This window comes from Eptatretus burgeri, chromosome 3 (genome assembly GCF_056783735.1).
Source record: "Eptatretus burgeri isolate ZD-2024b chromosome 3, Ebu_testis_v1, whole genome shotgun sequence".
NCBI lineage: Eukaryota > Metazoa > Chordata > Myxini > Myxiniformes > Myxinidae > Eptatretus > Eptatretus burgeri.
In genome coordinates, this window is record NC_140963.1 from 67,847,359 (window position 1) to 67,870,702 (window position 23,344).

General features: G+C 45.5%; 1 protein-coding gene across 1 annotated transcript in view; it reads left to right on the forward strand.

Annotated features, from left to right (window-relative positions):
- LOC147030116 (unconventional myosin-X-like) overlaps positions 1-23,344 on the forward strand; it is a 241,191-nt gene that overhangs the window by 62,158 nt on the left and 155,689 nt on the right. The window contains exon 2 of the mRNA XM_085873826.1: positions 9,266-9,364. Within this exon, the coding sequence (XP_085729952.1) occupies positions 9,266-9,364 (99 nt within the window). The remainder of the gene's footprint in view (positions 1-9,265; positions 9,365-23,344) is intronic.

Below are 23,344 nucleotides of genomic sequence, written 5' to 3' on the forward strand. Positions count from 1 at the left end.
GTGAATTTCTAATAATATGTTTATTTATTTACCGAAAACGATTCCACGACCCACACACCACCTCCAATTATTTATTTATTTACCGAAAACGATTCCACGACCCACACACCACCTCCAATTATTTATTTATTTACCAAAAACGATTCCACGACCCACACACCTCCTCCAATTATTTATTTATTTTCCGAAAACGATTCCATGAACCACACTCCACCTCCGATTATTTATTTATTTCCCGTAAAGGATTCCACGACCCACACACCACCTTCAATTATTTATTTATCAAAAACTATTCCATGACCCACACACCACCTTCAATTATTTATTTACTGAAAACGATTCCATGATCCACACACCAACTCCAATTATTTATTTATTTACCGAAAACGATTCCACGATCCACACACCACCTCCAATTATTTATTTATTTACCGAAAACGATTCCACGACCCACACACCACCTCTGATTACTTGTTTATTTACCGAAAACTATTCCACGACCCACACACCACCTCCAATTATTTATTTATTTACCGAAAACTATTCCACAACCCACACTCCGCATCCAATTATTTATTTATTTTTCCGTAAACGATTCCCCACCCACACACCACCTCCAACTACTTATTTATTTACCGAAAACGATTCCACGATCCACACACCAACTTATTATTATTTATCCAATTATTCAATTATTTATTTATTATTTAAAGTGTTATCCAATTATTAAATATTAAATTGTTAAATATTAAATTAAATTGTTATCCAATTATTAAATATTTTCCAATTATTTATTATTTAAAGTGGGAGTGGCATAGGAAAGTGGGCATGGCTTAATGAAAATATTGTGCGGCTCAGGAGGTGTGGTCAAACAAGAGCATTGAGAAAAGTTTATCGGGTTTTCCGTGTGTGTGTGTGTGTGTGTGTGTGTGTGTGTGTGTCTGTCTGTCTGCAACGTGAGGCTCCACAGCACAAACCAGCAAACCAATTATTTTTCAAATGGTAGTCCTTCAAAAATAGGGTGTCTATTTACCGTCATTTTTTATGAGGAGTGCCAGTTGGCAAAATACGCAATAGGAAAAATCTTTCTAGGCAGAGGAACAATTGTATGTGAACCAATACGTCTTGGCAATGAATCTTCGTCGGTGGATCGGTCAGAATGAAAAGCATCGTATCCAGCGCTTCTATCCAAGCGAATCCCTCATCGCCTACTGGCTTGTTTATCTGTCTGTTTGTCTGTGAGCAGAATATCTTAAAACGTTGTGGACAAATTTGGTGGAGAGCTTGGGTATGTGACAAGGACGAAATGATTAGATTTTGGTGAAGGTCCGAAACCGGATCTGGATCCGAGAATTTTTAAAGTGATTTTTCACCATCGAGAGATCGAGCCAAATACGACATGTAGCAGAATATCTCAAAAAGTTGTCGATGGATTTGGGCCAAACTTGGCAGGCAGCTTGGGTATGTAACAAGAAAGAGTTGATTAGATTTTGGTAAAGATCCGAATCCAGATCTGGATCCAAGAATTTTTTAAGTGATTCTTTACCATTGAGTGATGAGGGATAAAACGGTATACATACATTATGGCACGATATATGAAATAGTTATAGAGAGATTCGGATGAAACTTGGTGAGTGAGTTGGTTAGGTGATGAGAACAAGCCAATTAAATTTTGGTTCAGGTCTGAATCCAGATCCGGCCTATCAGTGGGATACAAAACGTAAACTAATCAGCTTGGGGTAGCTATTCACTTGACCGAGTGCCTTTCTCGTTCTATGTACAACTAAGAAGATCAACAGATCTTTTCAGTTGTACATAGAACCTTTCTTTGGTCATTGTTTTGTTCTCCTTAGAGCACTTGCCCTGATGATGCTGTGACCCTGGGTTCAAATCCCATATAGTGTCTTAATTTTGTCCGTTGTTTAATAATTGTGTTTTGGTTTGTGTATAATCTTCCTTCGAGAAACTAAACTCAGATTTTAAAAACTGAGAATTACTACACGTATCATCACTATCTATTTTTCACTTCATACCTTTATATTATTATTATTATTATTATTATTATTATTATTTTTTTTTTTTTGGGGGGGGGGGATATATGTAAAGAGGTTATGCCTCTTTCCAAAAGTATATAAAGGCGTCCTTTCAATGACACCTCAGACAACATTGACCATTTAAAATGACCAGCTGGATAAATATTTTCCTCTCCAAGGGCACATCTTGTGAGCATCAATTCCTATCCGCCGATGGTCTTTATAATACAGAGTAATGGAATGGGTTGTTGGTGGGAGGGGCATGGGTAGGGGTGATGTAATGATTTGAAGGGTGCTGGAGGCCGAGTATAGGGGTAATCACAGCTCTGTTGCCAGGTGGTGATTTCTGAGTTGCTACTTTTCCTGTACATTGTCATCTCCATGAGCAGTATAGCGAGTCCACCAGTAGCGGCGAAGACAAAGCCACGCATAGCTGGAGCACCTCTGAGGATAGAGCAGTCTGCTGGGCAGGAGGGGGTGCGATATCTCAGTGTGGCATAGAGCAGTGTGTGGCTAAACAAGACAACAGGTAAACCATTTTCATCCAAGCCTTGGGTCACCCAGGTGATACTGGACCCCCACTGGCAGTATCTCTACTGTGTCAAGCTCCAGCAAAGACAATCTGTGGGTGCTCACTGAACTGAGGAAAAAGAACTGTTTTTTTACAATAAAGAAAATTAAGTCTTTCTACACTTGAATTTAAGCTACAATCTGTCACTAGGCTCTAAGTGGGGGGGAAAAAAAGAGTCAATTTGTGAATGAATCTCCCAACATTAAGTTTCGTATACTTTTTTTTATATTTTTTTTGATACACTGTTGAGGCTCTTATGAGAGCGAACACACAGAACGTACAACAAGGGGAGCAGGAAGCAAGAGGAGCAGGAGAGGGAAGGGTAAAACAGTGGGGAACAGAGACATGAGACCTGTGGAAGGGAGAGGGATGGAGCAGGGTTCACAGAGTAAACATGTTGGACACCACAGGAACTTTCAGGATGGAAAGCAGGGAATTTGAAGTAAGTGGGTTTGGGGTGGATTAGCAGCGGTAGAAAAGAGCATGGTTTTGGATGGGGGAAGATGAGAGATGGTGGTTTTCACAGGCTAATTATTTGTTGGCATGAGACAAGTGAAATACTTTGATGTTCATTATTTATTGGATCGAAGGACTTTGTTAATCTTTGTTAGCTCATGTAATCTCGTTATTCTTGGCGGTAGTAAAACAGAATTGTAAATACGTGTGCAACTATAAAATAAATTGGTTTATTTTTTTTATCTCACCTGGACTTTAGTCTGGTGAGCTTATGCAATCAAGCATTGTCTGCAGGTGAGTGAGTGAATGGGTCCGTAAACACTTCAATCATTATCGCTTGAACCAAATACACGATTTTGTTGAAACTTGGCCACAAGCTTCATATGTGATGCCTAACGAAGGTATATTGACCGCATCAAAATTTGCGCTCATTAAGGGGTCTATGGGGGGGTGGGGTGGGTTTGACCCCCCCCCCCCAAATAGGCATTTGCTCTTTTCTCAAAAACTACACACACAATTTCGATGAAACTTGACCACAACCTTCATCACCCATGATTTACTAAACTTTGTTCACGGTATTAAAAATAAATAGTCAGTGTCTAAGGGGGCATGCGGCGTTTTTGTGTGACTGTTGCTCCTGATACAGGTGAGCTTCAGGACCTGTGGTCCTATTTTTGGAAATGTGCTGGCTCTGTCCCTCTTCTGCATCTGCCCATGGTAAACAGTTCAGCTTGCACAATATAAATTTCTGGTCACTATTACAAGGGCTTATATCTTGGCTATCCTTGTGATTGGATCACAGTGAGAAGGTCTTTTGGACCATCGGCTTCTGCACATAATTCCTTTGCGATAGTCACTTACATCTCTGGGACCGTGCAGTCACACTTGGTCTCCAGTCGCACTCGAGTTGCGAAATTTTATGACTTGTGACTTCACTCAGACTCTATGAATCCAAGACAGTGTGAAATATGGTGCATATTGCATATGATTTTGCACTTAAACAGGACCCACAAAGGCAAGACGTAGCTGCCTCCACAGATATGTTCCTGGAAATGTCATGTCTTTTGCTGCCTAATTGTGTAGTTTTTCATTATAAGTGTGTAAAGAGCAAATTTTCGAAATTATAACTGTATTTAATCAGCTGCTAGGCTAAATACCTGTGAATCTATGATCGAGGAAAGAAGTAGGTCAACCCACTGGTAGCATCTCCGATGTGATCAGCAGCTCAATGCTGCCAGTGGTTGGACGTAATTTTTATTGGTCTTTTGCAGAGTTGGCAACTCGAGTCAGTGACTTGGTATCCAGTCACACTCGAGTTGCGAAATTTTATGACTTGTGACTTCACTCGGACTTTATGAATCTTACTTGAGACTGGAACTTGGGACTTGGTATCTGGGGACTTGCGACTTGCTTGCAATTTACATGCAACTTGAGTTTCATAACGTGTTGACAATGTTCGGAAAATAATCGTTGAATCAATCGGATTAAAGCGGGGTTAGTTTAGAGTCTAGATCTAGAATCTCCATTGGTTAGTCCAGAGGGGGAAGGGGTTGGGTTGTGGTGGAGGGGAGGGGGAAATCACGAGACGTTGAAGTTGATCGTGTGTTCAAACATCATAAAAGGTGAAAGTACACCAACACCCTGACATTCACCCCAGGGGATATGTTCGGGGAAAACCCCACGAATGTTGAAACCGCAAATGTGGGGGCATTGTTTCAATGGAAAATGGGGGGATAGGTTCTGGGGATTTCCTGACCCACAAAAATTCCGCGAGTGTCAGGGTAAAGTCCGTGAGTGTCGGGGAAAAAGTCCGCGAGTGTCGGGTAAAAGTCCGCGAGTGTCGGGGTAACTATTGGTCTGGTCGCTCTGATGGTTACCATACCCAAGGAGTTGCTGTAGCCGTGTCCAATAAGCTGACCCCAATGATAATTGAGGTAACACCGGTCAACGAGCGTATTATGAGATTAAGGATTCGTCACTCCTTAGGTGTCATTTCCCTGGTCTCTGTTTATGCTCCGACTGAGGCGAGTGATCTCACCGTGAAGGACGCATTCTACGCCACACTCGAGTCTGTGGTTGATCAGTGCCCCAGACGAGATACACTTCTAGTCTTGGGGGATTTCAATGCATCGACTGGAACTGATAGGGATGGTTATGTGGTGTGTGTTGATCCCCATGGGTCAGGAACTATGAACCAGAATAGCACTAAGTTCCTTGACTTTGCAAGAAGTCATGGACTTAGGGTGGCTGGTTCATGGTTTCAGCGCTGCACAGTGAGTGGAAATGCTGCACTCGTGTCGTTGCATGCAGTTTTATGCTCTGCCTGGAACACAGGCATCATCCCAACTGACTGGAAGAGGGGCCTTGTTGTCCCTCTCTGGAAAGGGAAGAGTGATCGCCAAGACTGCAACAACTACCGAGGGGTGACGCTGCTCTCAGTGCCGGGCAAGGTCTTTGCTCGGATAATTATTGATATGGTTCGCCACCATCTGCTTGAGCACCAGCGTCCAGAGCAGTCAGGATTTACACCAAAGAGGTCAACGATTGACCGTATCCTTGCCCTTCGTGTCCTCACCGAACGCAGACGAGAGTTTCGGCAGGAGCTGCTTGCAGCCAATGTTGATCTCTGTAAAGCGTTCGATTCAGTGAATCGGGATGTCCTCTGGAGGATTCTTGGTCTTCGTGGGGTGCCACCAAAACTGATCGATCTGATGTCTCAACTCTACTCTGGTACTGAGAGTGCTGTGAAGTGCGGTGGTACCATCTCTGACTTATTTCCAGTTGTTACTGGAGTTTGGCAGGGATGTGTACTTGCCCCCACACTTTTCAGCACTTGTATGGACTGGATTTTAGGGAGGATGTCGGAGAGATCAAGTTGCGGTGCATCGTTTGGGAATGTCAAGATCTCGGACCTTGATTTTGCAGACTATGCAGTCATCTTTGCGGAGACTTTAGACATCCTTTTGGGGGCCCTCGAGGTGCTGAATGAGGAGTCGGAGCCGCTGGCATTACGGGTTTCTTGGGTCAAAACTAAGATCCAGGCTTTCGGTGACATCTTGGATGCTGTTGTCCTGTCTGTGTCTGTTTGTGGTGAGGATGTTGAGGTCATGGAGAGATTCACTTACCTTGGCAGTGATATTCATGTCTCTGCTGGCTGCGAGTCAGAGGTCAATAGACATCTGGGTCGGGCCTGGGGAGTCATGGATTCACTGGATCATGGGGTGTGGCGCTGCCGGTACCTGTGTGGGAGGACGAAAGTCCGAGTCTTCAGGTCCTTGGTACTTCCAGTCTTGCTCTATGGGTGCGAGACTTGGACTCTGACCAAGGATCTGAGACAGAGACTTAATTCCTTTGGTACCAGGTGTCTTCGGAGAATCCTTGGCTATCGCTGGTCGGATTTTGTGTCCAACGAGCGGTTGCTGAGAGAGACTCAGATGAGATTTGTTACCTGCATAGTCCGTGAGCGTCAGTTGCCGCTGTATGGACATGTGGCTCGTTTTCCTGACGCTGATCCTGCTCACCAGATTCTCTCAGCGAGGGAGTCTCATGAGTGGAGGAGGCCAGTGGGCCGACCACGTGCCTCATGGTTGCAGCAGGTTGACCATCATCTCAAGGAGATGGGGATGGGCCTGGCATCTGCCTGGGGGATGGCCAGACGGAGGCCCCTGGTGTACCGGCGGAAAGTGGATGCAGCGACGCGCTGTTCTGGCACATGCTCCCATACCTGACCTGACCTGTCGGGGTAAAGTCCGCGAGTGTCGGGGAAAAACCCGCGAGTGTTTTGTAATTGGTATAATGGAGACAAGGGGGATAACGTTATCGGTTCACCGCGGTTCCTGGTTCAAAGGGGAAAGTTTTTAAAGTTTCAAATGTTTTCAACCACGATTGCACGATTACAGTTTCATTAAAGATGCTTACAAAAAAAAAAAAAAGACACACTATATCCTCGTGTCAGAGGGGTCTATTAACACAGACAGACTGCTAAGACCATCTGTCGATCCCAAAACGGTGTTTGTAATCCTGAGATTCCCCAAGGAGCACCCAAACGATGGCAAACTTGGCAGCACAATGTGTGAGAGGCAAAAAGATGGGAAGACTTCTTTGGGTTTAGTCAAAATTGGGTTAATTGAAAAATAAAATATGGGAATAAGTGAACACAAGATGCTACGAATGAGCGTCCGGTGATTATATCAATATTTCAGTTATATCGATAGACCGATATTGGAAATTTGAATATACTGGTGTTCTGAAAAATTTGGTATGAAAAAAAAAAAATCGGGACAGAACATCCACAAAAAGAAAAAATCTGTTTCATACATGTCTGGTCATGTGAAAAGCAACTTTTATACAAAATACAGTTCAGGGAGTTCCAAAGTTATGAAGGGAATCTGTTCCAAACAATCATTCATTCATAAAGTGAATTGATCAGCCGTTAACTCAGTGTTATAAATGGTGGTATCAGCACACGAATGGGGGCTACTCACCAGGTGATTTAACAAGCTTAGTGGGAGGGGAAGCTTGATGTTGGCTTCGTGGTTAGGGTGGCTGGCTGAGGATCTTAGGGTCCTGAGTTCAAGCTCTGTTGGCTGCTGAATTAACACCAGGTGAGGTTGACTCAGCTTGTCATCCTTCCAAAGTCAGCAAAATGAATGCCAATGTACTGGTAGAGGGGCACAGCCACACTTCCAAGAAATGATAGCTACCCCAGCAGCCAAATTACCATATGCAAGAACACAACAGCAGGAGGGGGAGCCCAACCATTACCTTGTTACCTGTGCTTGCACAGTTCAAAATAAGGAAAATTCCATGTTTAAGAATTTTTGTATTTACAGTCCACAAAGCTCAGATTCGTTTTGAGAAAGAAGAGTTTATCTGCCTTGTCAACTGAAAGACAGTTTATTTTCTTATCATATGCTACAGAAGCAGCACTGAACAATATTTATTTTTAGGTATCGTCTTGTGTAGCCACGTGGGACGATGAGGTTTTAAGAAGTACCAGTGCTGCTCGGGTCTTTTGGCTTCCTTTGGTTCTCTTCGTTTTCCCTCGTTTCTTTCAGCGGTTCCTAACTTGCTTCCCGCGGATTACTCGCGTCGACCGGACAAACTTTCTTACTTCGTCGGCCTATGTATTCATCCCAGGTTTTAAGGAACATTAGCTGCATCTCGGTGGAACCACCACAGACAAACTTCCGTATTTCATGGACTTGGTATTTTCGTCAGTTGAAAATCAATATTTCATGACGTGTTTCCCGTTGGGATTTTCGACCCCGGATTCCAAGGAGCATTGGCCACATGCATCTTGGTTGAACTTTCACTATTACTCCCATTGCTACGTTGGCTGAGCATTTTGTTGACTGGGAGACTGCCGGCATTCATCTGGAGGATGAGAAAGGTCGACCTTCTGATGATCTGCAGCTTGATCGTCAAGGTTTGCGAGGAGATACCGTTGGATATCATCAAGCGAGCATTTCTGAAATGCTGCATCTCTAACAACATAGACGGCACAGAGGACATCATCATTTGGGAGGAGGAGGAGGCTGCAAATGACGGTGACAGCGATGGGGACTATCTCTACCCTGATTCGGACAAGTAGTTACGTGCCGTCTTCAGTGAGGAAATCATTGATAAGGATTTTCTCAGGTTTAGCTGAAAATCTTCATCAAACCCAAACGGCCCTTTTCAGGGCCACAAATCCACAATAAATATGTATGATACCGATATGAATCCCTTGACTTCCTTTTTCTAGGAACAAAAAAAATCCTTTTTATAATATTAAAAAATATGAAAGAAAAATAAAAACTTCTTGGTATCCTCTTCCCTCTTTCTCTTCAACTTCTTGAAAATGAGAACAAGACTGACACAAAATTAAGCGACATGGGAGTTAGAATGTTGATACCTCCGTCACTTTGTTCCGTGCAAAGTTAACGTACAAACATATTTAGATCGAGATCAGAAAATAATATGATCAATAAATTAATTTATTTTGAGGGTGAAAAACATGGGTGTGGGTTAATACATGGCCGCGGTTTTTACACCGGAAAATGCGTAATAGCTTTTGCAGCCATTATAATCATTGTCATTATTTATGAACTTTGGTGATTAATTTGAATTGATCATGTTCATGATTACTTTACCGATTTCACAAGAAAAACTTTTAATGATTTTCTTTATTTTCTGGTTTTTTTTTTTTTTGCTTTTTTTCCAGGGTTCCCATGTCTGGCTACAAGAAAACGAACAGCTAATACCGTGCACCATCACATCATGTGATCGAGTGAATTTGATGCTGACATCTGACTATGGCCAAGTGGGTACTCTATTTTATACACATTCATGGATTGTTCCCTGGTTTCATGCTTTCAGAATGAAAAGAGGGCGAAGAAGAATAGGAAGAAGATCAAACACTTTTTCACAAACGGTCACGTGTACCAAAATGTCTGTATGATATGCTGCCAGCCAAGCAATGTCAAACTGAAGAAAAGTTCTGATAAGTATATCTTGCAAGATCTCATTGGTGGATTAGCCCTCCTTACAGCAGAAGCAGCGAGTTATTATTGTTTTAAGTATTTAAGGCCAAGTGTGTGTGCGTGCGTGCGTGCGCGTGCGTGCATGCATGTGTTTGGCCTGAGGGAATCAGTTGGGTGGAGGATGAAATATTATCTTAGCTGAGACTAAGTCTGCTCTTGCTAGTTTGTTGCAAAACTGGCAGGTAGGTCTTCGTACAGTTTTTATTTTTATTTTTTTTTAAGGGGGGTGGGGGGGGGGTTGATGTGCCTAAAAGTAGTATGTAGTGTAAGTAGCAGCTGGTGTTATTCAGGTGTGATAAGGCTAAGATTGGTCTTGTCTCCTCAACAATATATGTTCTCTTCTTCTGAAAGGGTGAAGGTAGTGGTTTAATTAATTGATGACCAAGTCTTTTTGGCCCAAGTCTTTAACGAACTGGGTGGCCCGGCATTGCATTGAACAGAAGGCAAATTTGGTTCGAAATTGTAATTTAGACAGGGTGCTGGCGAGACCTGGTGGACTCTCCGCAAAAGACACCATATCTTTAACGTCCACCAACGAGTGCAGCCACATGGGTCCCGTGGCTGGATGTCCTTCCATTAGACAGTGCACACCTTGATGCATCACCCTGCATGTGAGACAGCTAGTACCAGTTTATAGCCGAGTCGTGATTTGAACACAGATTCGACAGCTCACAGGCAAGTACGCTTAAGTGCGCTAAGTTATCCTGCCGCACATCCTTGATGTTGTTGATAGGAGGATGAATTTTATCGCACAGTCTTTAGGTTATAAAACAAGTGGGGAGCTAACACCATTTTGTAAAGGGTGTTGGTGATCGAGGCTCGATCACAGATGGGGCATTATGGCCAGTATGTGGGTAAACCAGTGGCATCCTCACACAAGATCGTTTTTGTGTCCAAAATCGAGGCTCACAGAAGAGCTAGAAAACTGAAGAGAACATCATGAACAGAACAGAAAGAATACAGTAAAAATGGGGGGCACTCCAACAGCAGGGTACTGGACTACAACCGAGAGACACTTGAAGGAAGAGTAGGTGAAGAGAAAAATGAGAGCGACGGGAGGAGAAGGGGGACACGGGGCGTGAAGAAGCTGGAAAATGGTTCAAACGTAGCAAGAAGGGGGCTGAATAAAGAAGAATGGAAAACCAGGGATGAAACTGAAATGGAACAAAAAAATCTCAAAGGATGGTGGAGGAACAGGGGAGAAAACACTAACCTGGAAAGGAAGGGGTGCGATGGGAAGTGTTCATGAGGTGAGAATCGATGAGTATGAATGGGAGGTGCCCTATAGGGAATAATGAGATTGAACAGACTGAGAAAGTTGGTTGCACAGATGGGAGGTCAGGTCAGGTCAGGCATGGGAGCATGCGCCAGAGCAGCGCGTCGCTGCGTCCACTTTCCGCCGGTACTCCAGGGGCCTCTGTCTGGCCATCCCCCAGGCAGGGAGGAAAGAGATACAAATGAGTGGAAGTGAACAGTGACCCTGGACTTTGTGAGCTTCACCAGTCCAAGTAGGTTACTGTCAGACTGCATGCATCCTGGAGAAACCTGGGATGGCATGGAGCAAGGAAAGGGGAGAGGGGGGACTGTGAATGGAGGCAGTAGAAGACAGAGGTCACTCACTGATCTGTCTCGGTCTCTACTGCATCAAGATGTGTAAAGTGCGTGGTAGGAGTGCCAACCCAAAGGGAAGAGCCATACTCCATCGAGTGGCAGAAGAAAGCCTTTTAAGATTATAAAAGTTCAAATTTGCCAAGGAAAGACTTTGCACGACTGAAGATTCCCAGTTTGGATGCCAACCTGGACATGTGGATTCCCCACGAAGAACCACAGCTGATAGTGAAGGCCAGTGGGATGAGGAACTGAAGATAGTCTAACATGTGATCTTTATGGATGATGTTAGACAAATATATATGGTCCACCACACGTGTGCACTGTTACATCCAGAAATGCCGAAGGTGACATGGCAAACCAGAGTGTGTAATCCTCCACACCGATGAAGGAATGATCGAGTATATGTTCGGAATATGCAGGATTCTGTCATTGAGCTTTCGTCGAAAATGGCATCGTAATCATGGAAGTGCTAAAAGTTTGTTTTCTCCCTAAAAATTTGTTTGAATGCAACCTTTTCAATTTGCATTTTACATCAGGAGAATATAAACGAGTAGTTGTTTGCTTGTGATTCATTTGCTGAAATGCCTTTTGATTTTGTGCACCCCTTGCGAGAATAATCCACGTCCTTTCATGACAGCTGAAATTCCTCATTCAATGCCTGCTTTTTATCCAAGCATTCTCTTTTTCCTCGGGAGAATATGTCGTCGGCGTGTTAGTCGAGGCGGGAATCCGGAAATGCCAAGGGCACTGTGATAAAGGTCACTGAATGGCTGAGTTGGCTGTACCATGGCTGCCTTTCCTACTGGATTTATTTCGATGTGCATAATTCTCCATCTTCAAACCCTTTCTCTTTATTGAGCACTCTGAAAAAGCGCGACAGTCACAGCATGACTGTTTCTTGCATGATTCTTCATAAGGAAATGTTTTTGCTTCAAAGTTGTAACTTCGAAAGGATTCGATTCCTTCCAGAACAAGTTACGAATGCCGCATACAAATACAGCAATCATTGTTAAAAGCAATTATTTTTTATTATACGTTTGGAATGGGAAGCGAAGCAGTGTGCGATTGAGCAAAATAGACGTTGTGATGATCAGTTAACTCGCTTTTGGTAACAATCGCACTGCTCAGACTGTCACGACCACTTTGTACTGAATTTTGTGTTTGAGCAGGCCGAATATTGCACCAATTTTTTTCTGCAAAGAAATTGCAAATTAAACAATGGATTGTTATCAGTTGGCTTCAGGTGGAGTTCACAGGCGTCATGAAGTGGTTTATTTGGGTTTACGTGAAGGCCATGGGCTCACCTTCAAATATTTTCAACGTTTATCTCTTCCAACCAAATTCTGACATACACAGAAGCGTACGTAGCAGGTTATGCTATCGTGCTGGTCGATATAAGGACCCTCATTGTAGTATTGCTTCAAAATTGGGAGGGTTCATTTCAAGTTTGCGTGTTTCGCATATATATTTGGAGTTTTAATCTCGCACTTCAGGGATGGGAAGTTTTAATGTTTAACCATCTGTTGAAATCTTTTCAAATTCAGTAAAACTCCAAGCATTGAAACACTTGAGAAATAGCCTTTCTATAGCCTTTTACAAAGAAGTTTGGAGTTGAAATCGACAAAGAACGATGCTGAATCGGACTCAGTGGCACAATGGTTAGTGTGCTCCCAGTCTGGGAGGTCAATAGTTCAAACCCCGGCCGAGTCATACCAAAGATTTTTTTTAATATGGTGTGTGCATTTAAAAGGACACATCACAGATAAACAACAAGTTGGCAATCATCATGCAGGCTTTGATGGGCTTTATGGCTTCCTCCTGCATTGGAGTTCCTTGGAAGGGAACTCGTTTACATATTATACAGTACACGTTTTAATTAATTATTGTTTATGATGCATAAAATATCTTTACAATAATATTGTGAATGTAACATGCATCTATAGTATTATTGTTACATGCAAGAGGAGGGTTGGGATGGGAGTTAATGGGGATGGTGTATGACAGCAGAAAGTGGTGTACCACCAACTTCAAGCCTTGGAGGTAAGAATGGGATTGAACATCCTGAATAAGTCAGTTTCACAAACAGGAGAAAAGTGGAAGAAAAGAGTGGATCTGCACAGCAAGCCTGCATGTTGGAATTTTTAGCTGGTGGGGTGGACTGAAAGAATGTGCATGTCAATGCCAAGGTTTAAATTGTCACATGCCAGGTTCGTTTTACCCTATTGTGGCTTGCTGTCCTGATAGCAACACTGATATCAACATGTCTTAGTTGAAAGTTGAAAGGCGAGTTGGTTAAAAAAGAAAAAAAAGGGGCCACCAACCTATTTGTGACTACAAGAGCAAAACTAGCATTGTTCTTTTGCCTCATCATGGTAGATACAAAGATGTTGAGAGCTATAGATTCCACAGAACCAAGGAGAGACTGAACATTGTTGTTGTTTCATATGAAGCTTGTGGCTGCTTGGCTGCATCATTTTCTGGGGGTGCAGTTGTGCTGCTGGATGCTGATGCAATGCCCCCTGTTACCAATAACCTGGTACTCATTTTGGCGACCTCAGAAGGATGACAGGCTGAGTCAACCCACCTGGTGTTATTTCAATGGATGGACTGGGGCTTTAACTCAAGACACTATGATCTTAAGCCAACCATCTTAACTGTTAAGCCAACACCAGGCTGTAGACCGAATGGATGTCGGATCACCACCTCATTGGGGAGAGGAGGAGGAGAGCAATGCTCCATTGAGCGACGGACAAAGACTTTGTAGGCTGTGTCGTTCTGATTTTTCATGCAGTTGCTTGAAAAGTGGAAAAAGGGATTTCCCAGATCATCAGAGGGAGTTTTTGTATATGGGAAACACGAATGGGCTCAACACACCAGCTTGGGGCACTCGAGCCTGCATTGCAAGAGGAGAGGAATACTTTTTATCAATTATGTTAAGACCAGATACATGCAACATATGAATGAATGAATGAAAACATATGTGTATGTTTGTGTATATATATATATATATATATATATATATATATATATATATATATATATATATATATATATATATATATATATATATATATATATATATATATATATCTTCTTCTTCTTCTTTCGGCTGCTCCCGTAAGGGGTCGTCACAGCGGATCATCCGTATGATCCGCATAGTGATTTGGCTTAGTTTTTATGGCGGATGCCCTTCCTGACGCAACCCTGGTCGCCTCTTATGACACAGGGATATGGTACACCTATTTTAACCGGGGCATACACCGGGACCAGTAAGTACACTGGTACTCACTTCGCCGACCTCAGAAGGATGACAGGCTGAGTCAACCTCCTGGTGTGTATTAATTCAAGCGGCCAACGGGGCTTGAACTCAGGACCTTTTGGATCCCAAGCCGCTACCCTAACCACTACGCCAACACCAGGCTATATATATATATATATATATATATATATATATATATATATATATATATATATATATATATATATATATATATATATATATATATATATATATATATATATATATATATATATATATATATATATATATATATATATATATATATATATTGTTACGGCTGTGGAAATTCGCAAATCACCATTCAGGTCCCGTAGGTGAGGAATCTCTTAAGTACCTGTGTAGTTAGCCCAAACCCGTTGTTTAGAGGGAATTAATGTGATTCATTCGGGCTGCGACGCTTTGAGATAGCCTTTTTTCTGTTCTATCTTTATTTTGAACCAACCACGCTCCAACCGTCAGACAACAACAACAACAACAACAACAACAACAACGCCAACAGCGCCAACAGCCATGACCTTCACCTTCACAACTCGCTCCCGCAAACATCGCATCACCGCCATTCCAAACGGCACCATGGCCATCGGCCACCGCCGAAACCCTCCACCACCTTCACCTCCCTCCTTCTACGGCCATTCCCACACCACCTGTGAGCACCAAGCGTCGGGCTGTCCTGGGCTCGTACAAGATACGCGCCGAGCCGCGAGTGCAAATAGCGGCCTTTCCGAGGAGAATTCGGATCAGGATTGCTACACGCCCACTTCTGATCCGTCCAATTAGGAAGCGCGGGGCGGCTTGGCCCCGCCTCCAGGCGCGTCTGTCTGGAATCGAGATATGCAAATTCTAGGATCAGGGGAGATTCATGCCCCCTTTCCCTCCGTCCAATCGGCGAGCGTGGCTCCGCCCTCGAGGAGATCCTGATCCGGAAATTTGCATATTGTTTTCTCCTGCCGGCCTATAAAACGGCGAGCGTGAGGCGAATGAGAGGAGTTGGTGCGCAGAGAGTTAGTTTTTGGTTGGAGTTGTTGCGAGGCAGTCAAGTCGGGTTGGAGAGCGGAGTGGAGTCGGGAGGCGAAGGCGTCAAGGTGGCTTTCTGCAGTCGGCTGAGGAGAATTGGGGGAAGAGTCCAAGGAGCTCGGGTCCGAGGCAGGGAAGACGGCGGTCGGCGACGAGGTCGCGGTGGGATCACTCGTCGCGGGACCCAAGCCAGCCAACCATTCTCCTTCCCCCAGGGCATCAACAATTCCCTCCTTTTCCCCCACGCTGAGATAGTGCAAAAAGGGGGCCCCGTTCCCACCCCACTCCAAGCGGTGCCAACGAAACCCGCGAAGGAGCACGAAGTCGGGGCACCGCCGCGCAGTCACATTTGCGGCTAGTCACGAGGATGCGGGTAGGACCCCCCCGGTCTCGCGGACCTGACCGCTCCTTCAGGTCCCGCGCACACATTGGCCTACGGGCCCGTCTGCCCCCTTGCCTATGAGGGTGGCTTCTTTCCTTTGCTTTTGAGTAAATGTGTGTCGGCGCGGTCTGTGAAGTAAAACCGTATAAGTGCTGCCGTGTGTACGCGTATTCGGTAATATCTCTGCGTCATTGTTTCTTTTGTTGCATTTGATATATGTGCATTCTGTTTGGCTGTATATGTGTGCTCTCCGTGTGCCGCGGAATAAATGTGCATCATGTTGAACTGTTTTCCCGTTTCGCTTCGTCTTTTCTTTAATTGAATCTCCATCTTGCTTCACGTAAAGGGTTCAGTCGTAGTGGGCTTAAAACGCCCGATAATTAATCGGAACCGTCGAGGCCGACGATAACACCGCTCGGTTATCCCGATTGCACATAACGGTCCGCTTAAGCGGTTCGTGTCCGGAGTCGGCCTGCGGCGAGGTACGATCGCCCAGTCTACCATCCGCGTGGGTACTTAGGTAGGTCGAGTTTGGCGAACAACCCTATCCTACACAGGTGGCTGATTGGCACGATTGTGGTGAGGTCGAAAGGCCCACCCGTGACTGGCTGCGGGCGATAGTTCCTGGAGGGTCACGGCAGAATTGTCCGTCCGGTGGGCGACGTGCCGCGATTCGAGTCACGTGGCCGTTCGTTCGCCGGCGGGCGCGAATTCGCAACAATATATATATATATATATATATATATATAGATATATATATATATATATATATATATATATATATATAGAAATGTATATATATATGTATATGTATATATATATATATGTATATATATATATATGTATATATCTGCACATGTACGGGACTCACCTACATTTGAGATGTGATCGGGTGGGAGTGCTTCGTTACACTCCACACATTTTGGCCTATATCTCCATGTGATGGCACTTGCCTTCTGGTTTTTTTTTAACGTTTACATTGGTGGGCTCAATTCTCTGAGTGGCAGACAGGCTTTTGTTCTTTGCACATTATGCGGTTTTACTATGCGAGACATAATCTGCGGCTGATGCTCTCCATTACAGCAGAGGGTGCTAATTATATATGTATATATACTTGGAATACGGGTGTAGTTGCGTGCGCCTGTAATCCGGCTACTCAGAGGCTTGGGTTGGAGGATCGCTTGATGACGGGTGCTCTGCTTTGCGCTGGGCCACGTTATGAGAGGGTGTGGGGCAGCCCGGAATCATGGCAAAACCCAATCCTTATCCCTGTGTCGTAAGAGGCGACCATGGTTGCGTCAGGAAGGGCATCCGGCGTACAACCTATGCCAAATCAGGATGCAGATCATAACGGATGATCCGCTGTGGCGACCCCTAACGGGAGCAGCCTAAAGAAGAAGAGGAATATACATATATATATATATATATATATATATATATATATATATATATATATATATATATATATATATATATATATATATATATATATATATATATATATATATATATATATAGTGACGTCCACGGGACTTGAACAGTCCCGCCAACGTAGAATGAGCCAAAACGATGGAGGCGGTTTATTTTTTTATAACCCAAAGATGGCGGTTTTAATCGCTCTACAGCAAACGGGACGAGGAAGGTGGCACGAGTCGCTTTTCACTGAGTTAATAATGTTTATTTCTCCAACCAGAAATAATAATAAGACTCGGCAAGAGGAGGGATCCGGGGCGTTTCGACGGGATGGTGGTGTGGGTTCGGGTGTTGTTAAAACACAAACAATTCCAATGGATATACAAATCTCAAACCCTCTAAGGCGCCAGGTACACACACACACACACACACACACACACACACACACACACACACACACACACACACACACACACACACACACACACACACACCGTAGCTGGTGGTCAGGCTTGCCCGTGGTGTCGACGCAACAGTCACTGGATTGGTGCCGGTGAGCTAGCGTTGCGCTCGTCAGTGGGCAGGAGACACCGTGGTGCTGTTCCTGGTGGTGTCGACCTCCTAGTGTAGGCCCAAGACCGCTCACAGCCCCCAGGGAGCCAGTTCTGGCACCAATATGCGAGCAGGAGAGGGAGGCAGGTCCGCCCGCCGTTCGGTCCCGTACTCCAAGCCAGCAGAACTCCAGAGCCAACCGAGGTGAGGCACGAGGCACAGCAAGGCCACGAGACACGACGAATCGAGGAACAAACCAGCGCAACAAGAGAGCACGCTCCGAGACCAACAGCCTCGACCAGACGCTTTCTTTTTATGACTCTTCCTCTCCTTCTTTTCCCGAACAGAACCTTTTTATACTCGAGTCCTCGTCACTTCCAATCGAGCCCTTTTAGTGGCCCTCTGCCATCGCCTTCCGCCAATCGTGATCACGGGGCGGAGCCATCCGCAGCACTGCCCTGTTACGTCACGGCAAGCCTACAGGGAATACTAAAAGGGTTTACGCATACACACTTACCCTAACCCGTCTCCCTATCTAATTACGTGACAATTATCATTTCCCCCTTAAAGAAATGGGCATTTACTAGACAACTTATCACCACTGGATTGCTACTTATTACATCGAGACCCTGGTAAACTTGAACAGCATGGCATACCTAATTAAACATCCTAATTACCCTTTGAATGCATACCCCCCCCCTCAGACGTAACACTGCCCCCTCCTCTGGTACCGCAGCTCCTGCAAGGTATATCACAGGCGCTACCGTACCAGCCTTAACACTTACTGACTCACACCTATTTAACCTAACGAAATAAAGTAGGAGGGGCAATGGGCAGCGAGTCGCAGATAACTTACCTATCCTGCTTAATGTACTACCCCCTTATGGTCTTATCCTCGCCTAAACAATCATTCATTTTTTTATTTTTTTTGTTTTATCACATGAGAGCACTGAGCGAAGTTGCACTCCATCCTCTGGATCATCGCTCTTGTCCAACACTCTTCCAGGGATCTGGGGAGGGAAACAAAAGGTTCCACAAAAACACAACACTTATACTTTACATTCCTACTCTAAGCCTTAACGACACTATTCACGGGATATTTAGACGTGACCACGTCCCCCAGTGGATGCTAATAGACCCAGTGTTACCTGGGGAGCCAATTTTCAAATTTGCTTGACCCCAAAATTATGCGGACATCATGCCCTTGCTGCACATGTTAAGTTGTGTGGGATCGAGTGGGACTCACACATCTTCACAACACTCACACCATGGTCATCATCACATTTCTCGGTCATGGTCCCCATTTTAATGATGCAGGCTGAATCCCGTCATGGCCGTGGGGTGGGTTACCACAAGATGATGGGGGCATCTCAGGTGCAACCATGCCCACAGGTAAGCTTTAGTCCAACCCTGACGTTTCTCCGCCCCGCTCCCTTTGATTCCCACCCCCATCCCATCAGCTCTAACCCCGTACAACACACTGGAAGGGGTCTCACTGGCTCTTCTGGCCTTCCTGGGTCGCCAAGGTCCTACCTGCCTTGGTCGCCCAACCAGACCCTCTCCCAGTTGCCTCCAGACACTGTCACCATCAACCACCAGGGGTGAATCTCCTTGAAGGGGGTCGCAATTCCCGCTCACCGTGAGCCTCAGCAATCCCTGCGGACAAGCACATCATCCCCACCCACAAAACCCACATGACTCCCCCCACCCCATCGGCCTTACATGTGACACCTGCATTTCTAACACTTCACCGACCATGACCTTCCCTGTTACCACACCATGTCCAATAAAAAATCAATGTGTGCACCATACATTTCACTTCTTAACTTGAAGCAACTCACACAGCACTTCTTACCCGATCCACGCACCAGCCATTGGACAGCCACTCGTGCCCGCTTTGTTACCAATTACCCACTGTCCCTATTGTAACTCTAAAACCCAGCAGAACTTACAAACCCATGCCAATTTTCCCACAATTCACTATTTTCACCAAAGGAGGCACTTCGCCACAATCTCAGCAGCAGAGCATGGCCCTATATGCTCAGCCCAATCTAGTTTCCCCAACCCCCGACAGTGATCTCCGGACTCGACCTAGGTAAGGGCACCTCGGATAGACCTGGCGGTTCAGCAGGAGGATTCATCTCCTGAAGCATTTGGGTAATGCCAATTTCTCCCAGCCCCCCTCCCTGATCCCGAATCTCCACCTGTCGGATCGTCACCGATGGCCTCTCTGGCACCTGACCCGGCCGCCTCCACGAGGCCAGCCTGGCTGCGCACTCAGCCGCTCGGTGCACGGAGGCTGGATCCTGCAACTCCACTAGCGCTCGGACCTCAGGGTCCGGAAGAGCAGCTAAAAAATTCTCGAGTGCCAGTCTGTCCCACGCCTCCACTGTAAGGTCCCGATACGCGATCCTGCCTGATTGGTAAATGTCCTGTGCCAGCTCCTGCACTGTCTCGCCCGGCTTTAATCTGCGGTGCTGGAGCTGGGCCCGCACCAGATCACAGTTTGCCGCGAACCCAAACCGACGGCTCAACGCCTCGCAAATGTGGGAGCTGGTCAACATCCCCTCCGCCGATCACGTTTAACACATCTGCGGCTGGTCCCCGCAACGTTGCTACCAAATTCCCTGTACGTTCCCGCTCATTCCACCCGTTTAGTCGGGAAATGCACTCAAATTGCGTCAGAAAAGCTTCAACGCTCCCTGACCCGTCAAAATTTACCAGGGGGATCACTTTCCCGGTGGCCTGCTTCCCAGTTTGTCCTTTGTCCGAATCCAGCCCAGGGATCAAACACCCTTGTGGCTGCGTATCCAATTTCGGAGCCCACTGTGGCCAAAGCTGTTTTGTGGTGAGGGTCTCATGGGTCAATTTTTCCTCCTGTTCCAAACGTTGAATGGACCGATTCACCTCTTCCCGCAGGATCTTCTGGGCCCACACAACTTCCTCCAAGGCTCCGTCGCGAGTTTGTAGCTGCTCCTCAACCAACCCGGACACTCTACTTACAAAAGACGGCTCTACCAGGCCTTTATCCAAGTCTTCATCTTGGCTCGTAATTTTATCTTGTTCGTCCAAACGAGCCTCCAATCCTTTTACCTCCTCCGCCAAATTCATCCCTTGCTTCCTCAGCTCTCCCCACTCTTCAACTTGCAGCTGCATACGAGCATCCACACAGGCACGATGACGTTCCAGGCTTTCATCCACTTTATCAACCCGAATGTTCGTTGCATCAATTTTATCTACCAATTTTTTCCGTATATTTTCCCCCTCCAATGTAATTTCTACCTTTGTTTCCTCCAATCTATCCTCGAATTTACTTTGTATTTCCCCCAATTGAACATCCACACACTCCTGCATCTCAGTTTTCATTTTCTCCATCTTTTCCCCCAATTCATCCCTCATTAAATCAATCCGTGCACCCAACTGTTCCCCCATTACCCCCAATTGATCTGTCATTTCTGCCCTCTGTGTCACGAATTGATTTGCCATTTGTGCCATCATTTTTGCCCCCTGTGCTGTAATTGCACTCATTAAACGTTCCAAAATTGTCCAGATCGACATCGCGCCGGTTTCCGGTGCTGCCGGCTCCATTAACGGCAATGAAGCACGGTCCACGCTCGGAATGGGGGAGGTTCCGATCCTACTCCCGTCTCTCCCTTCTTCCCCTGACTCGCTGCCCGACACGTGGCCTTCTTCCTCTAACATCTGCACATCCGCCATGATGCAGAAATCCCGTTTCCGCCAATTAAATTTAATTTGAAAACTCCCGCCAAAATTTTCCCGCGCTCACGCGCTTTTCTGTAGTAATTTTATATTCCAATTCGTGGCGAGATTTTAATCCTGGTATATTCTCCCGATACCAAATCTAATTTAGAGGGGTTCGAACATCCAACACCCTGACACCAATGTGATGTCCACGGGGCTTGAACAGTCCCGCCAACGTAGAATGAGCCGAAACTATGGAGGCGGTTTATTTTTTATAACCCAAAGATGGCGGTTTTAATCGCTCTACAGCAAACGGGACGAGGAAGGTGGCACGAGTCGCTTTTCACTGAGTTAATAATGTTTATTTCTCCAACCAGAAATAATAATAAGACTCGGCAAGAGGAGGGATCCGGGGCGTTTCGATGGGATGGTGGTGTGGGTTCAGGCGTGTGGAAAACACAAACAATTCCAATGGATATACAAATCTCAAACCCTCTAAGGTGCCAGACACACACACACACACACACACACACACACACACACACACACACACACACACACACACACACACACACACACACATACACACACAACGTAGCTGGTGGTCAGGCTTGCCCGTGGTGTCGACGCAAGTCACTGGATTGGCGCCGGCGAGCTGGCGTTGCGCTCGTCAGTGGGCAGGAGACACCGTGGAGCTGTTCCTGGTGGTGTCGACCTCCTAGTGTAGGCCCAAGACCGCTCACAGCCGCCAGGGAGCCAGTTCTGGCGCCAAGATGCGAGCAGGAGAGGGAGGCAGGTCCCCACGCCGTTCAGTCCCGTACTCCGAGCCAGCAGAACTCCAGAGCCAACCGAGGTGAGGCACGAGGCACAGCAAGGCCACGAGACACGACGAATCGAGGAACAAACCAGCGCAACAAGAGAGCACGCTCCGAGACCAACAGCCTCGACCAGATGCTTTCTTTTTATGACTCTTCCTCTCCTTCTTTTCCCGAACAGAACCTTTTTATACTTGAGTCCTCGTCACTTCCAATCGAGCCCTTTTCGTGGCCCTCTGCCGTCGCCTTCCGCCAATCGTGATCACGGGGCGGAGCCATCCGCAGCACTGTTCTGTTACGTCACGGCAAGCCTACAGGGAATACTAAAAGGGTTTACGCATACACACTTACCCTAACCCGTCTCCCTATCTAATTACGTGACAATTATCATTTCCCCCCTAAAGAAATGGACATTTACTGGACAACTTATTACATCGAGATCCTGGTAAACTCGAACAGCATGGCATACCTAATTAAACATCCTAATTACCCTTTGAATGCATACCCCCCCTCAGACGTAACAATATATATATATATATATATATATATATATATATATATATATATATATATATATATATATATATATATATATATATATATATATATGAGCCTGGTGTTGGCGCAGTGGTTAGGGCAGCGGCTTGGGATCCAAAAGGTCCTGAGTTCAATCCCCGTTGAGCCACTGAATTAATACACCAGGGGGTTCACTCAGCCTATCATCCTTCCGAGGTCGGCGAAATGAGTACCAGTGTACTGGGCCGGTGTATACCCCGGTTACAATAGGTGTACCATATCCCTGTGTCGTAAGAGGCGACCAGGGTTGCGTCAGGAAGGGCATCCGGCGTAAAACATGTGCCAAATCACTATGCGGATCATACGGATGATCCGCTGTGGCGACCCCGAACGGGAGCAGCCGAAAGAAGAAGAAGAAGAAGATATATATATGTATATATATATATATATATAT